General features: G+C 37.8%; 1 protein-coding gene across 36 annotated transcripts in view; it reads left to right on the top strand.

The window, feature by feature from the left end:
- The window catches only part of CARF (calcium responsive transcription factor), an 89,250-nt gene that overhangs the window by 27,451 nt on the left and 53,480 nt on the right, over positions 1-8,319 (top strand). For 27 of the 36 annotated variants that reach the window (XR_004269130.1, XR_004269129.1, XR_004269126.1 and 24 more), the window contains 2 exons: positions 4,205-4,325; positions 5,061-5,285. Coding sequence is in view for 12 of the 36 variants with exons in the window: in XM_032278605.1 (XP_032134496.1) it covers positions 4,248-4,325; positions 5,061-5,285 (303 nt within the window). In the remaining 24 variants the exon portion in view is untranslated. Of the gene's footprint in view, positions 1-21; positions 47-4,204; positions 4,326-5,060; positions 5,286-8,319 lie in introns of those variants that run through there. The other 9 variants (XM_032278608.1, XM_032278609.1, XM_032278611.1 and 6 more) reach the window with 8 other exon arrangements.

Raw genomic sequence — 8,319 nt, 5'->3', positions numbered from 1 at the left:
CTGACACAAGAACAGAAAATCAAACACCACATGTTCTCACTTATAGGTGGGTGTTGAACAATGAGAACACATGGACAGAGGGAGGGGAGCATCATATAGGGTCTGTTGGGGGGGACTAAGGGAGGGACAGCAGAGTGTAGGGAGGTTGGGGAGGGATAACATGGGGAGAAATGCCAGATATAGGTGATGGGGGGATGGAGGTAGCAAACCACATTGCCATGTATGTACCTATGCAACAATCCTGCACATTCTGCACATGTGCCCCAGAACCTAAAGTGCAATAAAAAAAAAAATATATATATATATATATATAAAAGAAATTTCTTTCATGTGCAATACATTGATTGTAAACTCTCAGTTTTTTGTTTTCTATTTATTATTATAGTTTTTTTTGTTTGTTTGTTTTTGTTTTTTTTTGAGACAGAGTCTTTCCCTGTCCCCCTGGCACGATCTTGGCTCACTGCAACCTCCACTTCCTGGGTTCAAGCGATTTTCATGCCTTAGCCACCTGAGTAGCTGTGGTTACAGATATGTGCCACCACACCTGGCTAATATTTTATTTTTTTATTTTTAGTAGAGACAGGGTTTTGCCATGTTGGTCAGGATGGTCTTGAACTCCTGGCCTCAAGTGGTCCACTTCCCTCGGCCTCCGAAGGCGTTAGGATTACAGGGTGTACAGGGTGAGCCACCGTGCCCAGCCAGCTTTCAGTTTTTTAAAATCTTAAGGTATCTTCCTTTCTGTTTTGTGAAAAATATGGTTTTGTGTTTTTTGTTTGTTTTTTGTTTTTTTGTGGGGTTTTTTTTTTTGTTATTCTGAAAGTAAGGCAGTAGAAAAAAGTAGTTTGGATCATATGCAATTATTTATTGATAGTTATTTATTGATAGTTATTTTTCCTTTTTTTTTCTTTTTTGAGACAGGGTTTCGCCATGTTGCCCAGGATGGTCTCAAACTTGTGGGCTCAAGCGATTCACTCTCCTTGGCTTCCCAAAATGCTAGGATTACAGGCATGAGCCACTACACCCAGCCAATAATTACTTTTTTAAAAACCTTCAATATTATTCCTGTGACTTCTGCTACCATGTTGCTATTAAGAAGGCCGCTGAGGAGCCATAAAAACGACGAGTTCCTGTCCTTTGTCGGGACATGGATGAATCTAGAAACCATCATTCTCAGCAAACTGACATAAGAACAGAAAACCAAACGCCGCATGTTTTCACTCATAGGCGGGTGATGAACGATGAGAACACTTGGGCACAGAGAAAAGAACAATACTCACTGGGCTAGGTTGCAGGGTGGAGGGGAGGGGAGGGACGGGAGGGCATGGAGGTTAGGGAGGGATAACACCTGATGTAGGTGAGGGGTGTGGGGGACAGCAAACCACCATGGCATGTATGTACCTATGCAACAGTTCTGCAGGATGCAGGGTGTGCATAGGTACCCCAGAGCCCTAAGTACAATTAAAAAAAAAAAAAAAAAAAGAAGGCTGCTAAATGTCTAATTTCAGTACTCTGTAGGGAGTCTGTCTTATCTCTCTTTTTTTAATTTATATTTTTATTACCTAGGCTCGGGGTGTTTTTATGGTCCGTCTTACCTCTCTAGCTGCATTTTCCTTTTCCTCTTTAGAATTTTGCATGTTCATTACATTGAGGATGGGTTTCTTTTTATTTATCTTAGAGTACTTAAAAGTAAGACTTCCTTTATCTGTATATTCATATCTTTAGTTTTGAAAAATTGCCAGTCATTGTCTCTTCAAATACTGATGGTATTAATTCTTACATTAATTCAACTTATGATTTTTCAACTTTATGATGGTGTGAAAATGATACATATTTAGTACACCTCTCAACCTGTGATGGTGTTACATCTGGATAAATGCGTTGTAATTTGAAAATGCTGTAAGTCAAAAATGCACTTTCAACTTGATAGTTTCCACTTAATGTATTTTCAACTCACAGTGTGTTTATCAGGATAATAACTCTGTTGTAAGTCTAAGAGCATCTGTATTGTCTCTCCTCCATTTTCTCTTTTTTATTCTTCTGAGACTTCACTTATATGCATACTATACTTTCTATTTTTCCTATTTTTAAGTCTCTTTGTCATGTTTTTTATCTTCTCTGTTTGCTGTGATGCAGTCTAGGTAATACAAAAATCTGTCTTCTAATTCTTTCTTCTGCATCTAATCATCTGTTTAACTTATCCATTGCCTTTTTTTAAATTTGTTTTTTGAGACAGGGTCTCACTATGTCACCCATGCTGCAGTGCAGTGGCATGATTATGGCTCCCTGCAGCCTCAGACTCCTGAACTCAAAAGATCCTCCCACCTCAGCCTCCCAAGTAGCTGGGACTGCAGACCCACACCACTGTACATGGCTGATTTAAAAATTTTTCTGTAGAGACAGCATCTCACTATGTTGCCCAGGCTGGTCTCGAACTCCTGGCCTCAAAGCAATCCTCCTGCCTTGGTCTCCCAAAGTGCTGGGATTACAGGCATGAACCGCTGTTTCTGGCTCCATTGACCTTCTAATTTCAGCAATTTTTCATTTCTGAAAGTTCTGTTTGGTTTCTTGTCTCTTGGGGTTTTTTTTTGTTTTGTTTTTTTGTTTTTTTTTTTTTGAGACAATGTCTTTCTCTGTCACCCAGGCTGGAGTGCAGTGGCACAATCTCAGCACGTTGCAACCTCTACCTCCAGGGTTTAAGCAATTTTCCTGCCTCAGCCTCTGAGTAGCTAGGATTACAGACATGCACCACTGTGCCTGGCTAATCTTTGTATTTTTAGTAGAGATGGGATTTCACCATGTTGGCCAGGCTGGTCTAACTCCTGACCACAAGTGATCCACCTACCTCGGCCTCCCAAAGTGCTGGGATTACAGGTAGGAGCCACCATGCCCAGCCTGTTTTTTTTTTTTTTTTTTTAATATTAAACTTTTGATAGTTTTAATTATTTGCTTATCTCTGTGATTCATTTTTTTTAGACATTAAATAATTATATTCAATCTTAGATATTTCCAATATGGGAAGTCTTTAGGGGCTGTCTAAATCTGATGACTCAATCCCATAGTGGCTTATTTCCTATGTTTTGGGTACTCTTTGACTGTTAGCATATATTTAATTGATCTTAATATGAAAGGAAACTGGAGTCTTATTTGGGTTTGTTTTTTTCGAAATAGTAGCTGCATTTTTCTTCACACAGAACCTTTCAGGTTGTTATCCTTATCTTAGGAGTTTTAAGTTCTCCTGCCCTACAAGCTGCTTGTCCAAATCAGTTTCTTAGCCATAAAACTTACTGTTTTTTGTTTTGTAGGAAGGTAATTTTTTTATAGTATCCATTTGCCATATTGCCATTAATGGGCGGCTCTTTTTATTTTGAAACCCCTTCTAAATATTCTTTTATTCTCAAGTAATATAGGTATAATATACAAATTAAAAAAAAAAAACGAAAGTTATAAAATAAAATTGCTTCTACTATACCCCAAGGTAACAACAAGTTTTTTGGATTTTTTGTAATTGATTTTTTACTTGATTAGGATATAAGTGATAATTTAAAATCTTAAAGGAGGAGCAATTTAAAAATATTTTGTAGCCATGTATTAAAACGTGACTGATTTTGTAGCTTTACAAAATTGCCCTAATTACGAACCACTGCCCTAGACCTAAATGGCTCAGAGTTATTGGTATACATGTTTCTTTCTTTTCTTTTTTTTAAATTATCTCTTCCTTTTCAAAGCTTGTCAAGCTAATTTTAAGTGGTATGCTTTTCTATTAATGGTAAAAATTGTATATACATAATCTGTCTACACCAGGATATCTATTTTAAAATTATATAATGCTGCAATAGGGCACACCCAACTCATAAAGTTGAAAAACTTTATTTGCATTAAATCTCTGGTAAGGTGATAACTTTAGAAGTATTTGAAAGGTTAGCAGTACCTTGTCACGTAATAGCAATCTTAAAAAGCCAGTACAGAAGTATGGTTAAAGATAGAATAAAGGATCTACATAACACTAATTTTTGCCCTGTTTTGAATGTATTCTGGTGCCTTGGCAAGTTATTTAACAAAAATGTTAATTTTTTAATCTATAGAATGGAAATGATTTTACCTAAATTATATAGGGTACCATAGTAGTGAATATGAGAGGTTTAAGATAAAACATTCCACAAAAATACTAAGTGCTTTAGTTGATCAGCTATTTAAACTCTTTCAGCTATTAAATAATAGAAGAAAATGGAATTGAATATGATGTCAGCATGGAACAATCTAATGATTCATTGAGAGTCAACCATAATGATGGTGAAGAGTCAAAAACCGATGCTCAGGTATTTGAGGTAGGGATTCAGCTGGGAACTTTTTTCCATCCTAGGGTAAAACAGTATGCCATTTAACAGCCCTTTATGCTCAAGAGATACCTGTTACATTTAGTGTATTCAAGAATTTTAGGCCAGGCATGGTGGCTGACACCTGTAATCCCAGCACTTTGGGAGGCCAAGATGGGCAGATCACCTGAGGTCAGAAGTGTAAGACCAGCCTGGCCAACATGGTGAAACCCCGTCACTACAAAAAATACAAAAATTAGCTGGGCGTTGTGGTGGGTGCCTGTAATGCCAGCTACTCGGGAGGCTAAGGCTGGAGAATCACTTGAACCCAGAAGGCAGAGGTTGCAGTGAGCAAAGATTGGACCATTATATTCCGCAAGAGCGAAACTCCATCTCAGAAAAAAAAAAAAGAATTTCAATATTTAATTGTACACGTATTTTATAATACAGAACTTAATGCTTAGATACATTTATAAAAATTTGTATACAAAGAAAAATCTATAGGTTGAATTATGTTATTTCAGCTTGCATTCCTGTGGACAGTTTTATTTTGATAAAATTAAGATAAATATAATAATCAACAATTTTACTTAAATACTTTCTGTATATATCAATTTGTGTGAATTGAGAACTTACAAAAAAGTAAAAACTGAAATTGGATATCTTTTCGTAACACATGTTTGTTTTTTTTTTAAATGATGATACTATATCGTTAGACTGAAGTGATTTTTTTTTTTTTCTTTGCAGAAGCATCTAACCTGTATGGGCTCCAGGGATTCTTCCTTTGAACAAAATGATTCTCCTAGAGTTTTGCCGATCACTGCTTCTGAAGTAAATAATTCACTCATATCACAGAATATACCAGGGACCCTGACTCAGACACTTTCTGCAGAACAATTCCACCTAGTCGACCAAAATGAGCAAGCTGTTCAATACGAACTTCAGTCATTGGGGGATTCCAATGCACAAATGGTGAGTATATTTTATAAGTAACCAGTTTTACGATCTTTAGCCAAATGTATTCATTTTACTAAATAACCTTAATTTCTTAACACTTTTAACCTACATCGTGTTTGTTTATTTATTTATTTATTTATTTTTAATTGCATTTTAGATTTTGGGATACATGTGAAGAACATGTAAGATTGTTGCATAGGTACACACGTCGCAGTGTGGTTTGCTGCCTTCCTCCCCATCACCTATATGTGGCATTTCTCCCCATGTTATCCTTCCCCAGGTCTCCACCCCCCACTGTCCCTCCCCTGTTTCCCCCCTACAGACCCCAATGTGTGATGCTCCCCTCCCTATGTCCATGTGTTCTCATGTTCAACACCTGCCTATGAGTGAGAACATGCGGTGTTTGATTTTCTGTTCTTGTGTCAGTTTGCTGAGAATGATAGTTTCTAGGTTCATCCATGTCCCTACAAAGGACACGAACTCATCGTTTTTTATGGCTGCATAGTATTCCATGGTGTATATGTGCCACATTTTCCTTGTCCAGTCCATCATCAGTGGGCATTTGGGTTGGTTCCAAGTCTTTGCTATTGTAAACAGTGCCGCAATGAACGTTCGTGTGCATGTATCCTTATAATAGAATGATTTATAATCCTTTGGATATATACCTAGTAATGGGATTGCTGGGTCAAATGGAATTTCTGTTTCTAGATCATTGAGGAATCACCATACTGTCTTCCACAATGCTTGAACTAGTTTATACTCCCACCAACAGTGTAAAAGTATTCCTATTTCTCCACATCCTCTCCAGCATCTGTTGTCTCCAGATTTTTTAATGATGCCATTCTAACTGGCCTGAGATGATATCTCAATGTAGTTTTGATTTGCATTTCTCTAATGACCAGTGATGATGAGCATTTTTTCATATGTTTGTTGGCCTCATATATGCCTTCTTTCGTAAAGTGTCTATTCATATCCTTTGCCCACTTTTGAATGGGCTTGTTTGTTTTTTCTTGTAAATCTGTTTTAGTTCTTTGTAGATTCTGGATATTAGCCCTTTGTCAGATGGGTAGATTGCAGAAGTTTTTTCCCATTCCTTTGGTTGCCAATTCACTATAATGACTTTCTTTTGCTGTGCAGAAGCTGTGGAGTTTGATTAGGTCCCATTTGTCTATTTTGGCTTTTGTTGCCAGTGCTTTTGGTGTTTTGGTCATGAAGTCCTTGCCTACACCTATGTACTGAATGGTTTCGCCTAGATTTTCTTCTGGGGTTTTTATGGTGTTAGGTCTTATGTTTAAGTCTTTAATCCATCTGGAGTTAATTTTATTTATTTATTTATTTATTATTTATTTATTTATTTATTTTTTTGAGACGGAGTTTCGCTCTTGTTACCCAGGCTGGAGTGCAATGGCGTGATCTCGGCTCACCGCAACCTCCGCCTCCTGGGTTCAGGCAATTCTCCTGCCTCAGCCTCCAGAGTAGCTGGGATTACAGGCACACACCACCATGCCCAGCTTATTTTTTGTATTTTTAGTAGAGACGGGGTTTCACCATGTTGACCAAGATGGTCTCGATCTCTTGACCTCATGATCCACCCGCCTCGGCCTCCCAAAGTGCTGGGATTACAGGCTTGAGCCACCGCGCCCGGCCTTGGAGTTAATTTTAGTGTAAGGTGTCAGGAAGGGGTCCAGTTTCTGCTTTCTGCACATGGCTAGCCAGTTTTCCCAACACCATTTATTAAGCAGGGAATCCTTTCCCCATTTCTTGTTTTTGTAAGGTTTATCAAAGATCAGATAGTTGTAGATGTGTGGTGTTGCCTCCAAGGCCTCTGTTTTGTTCCATTGGTCTATGTCTCTGTTTTCGTACCAGTACCATACTGTTTTGATTACTGTAGCCTTGTAGTATAGTTTGAAGTCAGGTTGTGTGATGCCTCCAGCTTTGTTCTTTTTGCTTAGAATTGACCTGGCTATGTGGGCTCTCTTTTGGTTCCATATGAAGTTTAAGGTGGTTTTTTCCAGTTCTGTGAAGAAGGTCATTGGTAGCTTGATGGAGATAGTGTTGAATCTGTAAATTACTTTGGGCAGTATGGCCATTTTCACGATGTTGATTCTTCCTAACCATGAGCATGGAATGTTTCTCCATCTGTTTGTATCCTGTCTGATTTTGTTGAGCAGTGGTTTGTAGTTCTCCTTGAAGAGGTCCTTTACATCCTTTGTTAGCTGTATTCCTAGGTATTTTATTCTCTTTGTAGCAATTGTGAATGGCATTTCATTCTTGATTTGGCTCTCTTTAAGTCTGTTATTTGTGTATAGGAATGCTTGTGATTTTTGCACATTGATTTTGTATCCTGAGACTTTGCTGAAGTTACTTATCAGTTTCAGGAGATTTGGGGCTGAGACGATGGGGTCTTCTAGATATACAATCATGTCGTCTGCAAATAGAGACAATTTGACTTCCTCCTTTCCTAATTGAATAGCCTTTATTTCTTTTTCTTGCCTGATTGCTCTGGCTAGAACTTCCAATACTATATTGAAGAGGAGTGGTGAGAGAGGGCATCCTTGTCTAGTGCCAGATTTCAAAGGGAATGCTTCCAGTTTTTGCCCATTCAGTATGATATTGGCTGTTGGTTTGTCGTAAATAGCTTTTATTATTTTGAGATACATTCCATCAATACCTAGTTTATTGAGGGTTTTTAGCATAAAGCGCTGTTGAATTTCGTCAAAGGCCTTCTCTGCATCTATTGAGATAATCATATGGTTTTTGTCTTTGTTTCTGTTTATGTGGTGAATTATGTTTATACACTTGCTTATGTTGAACCAGCCTTGCATTCCTGGGATAAAGCCTACTTGATCATGATGGATAAGCTTTTCGATGTGCTGTTGCAATCGGTGTGCCAGTATTTTATTGAAGATTTTTGCATCTATGTTCATCATGGATATTGGCCTGAAGTTTTCTTTTCTTGTTGAGTCTCTGCCAGGTTTTGGTATCAGGATGATGTTGGTCTCATAAAATAATTTGGAAAGGATTCCCCTCTTTTTGGATTGTTTGGAAT

Source organism: Sapajus apella, unplaced genomic scaffold (genome assembly GCF_009761245.1).
Source record: "Sapajus apella isolate SASKATOON/1434 unplaced genomic scaffold, GSC_monkey_1.0 scaffold10, whole genome shotgun sequence".
Lineage (NCBI taxonomy): Eukaryota > Metazoa > Chordata > Mammalia > Primates > Cebidae > Sapajus > Sapajus apella.
Note: the sequence above shows the minus strand (reverse complement) of the source record. Positions and strands in the feature narration are given on the sequence as shown.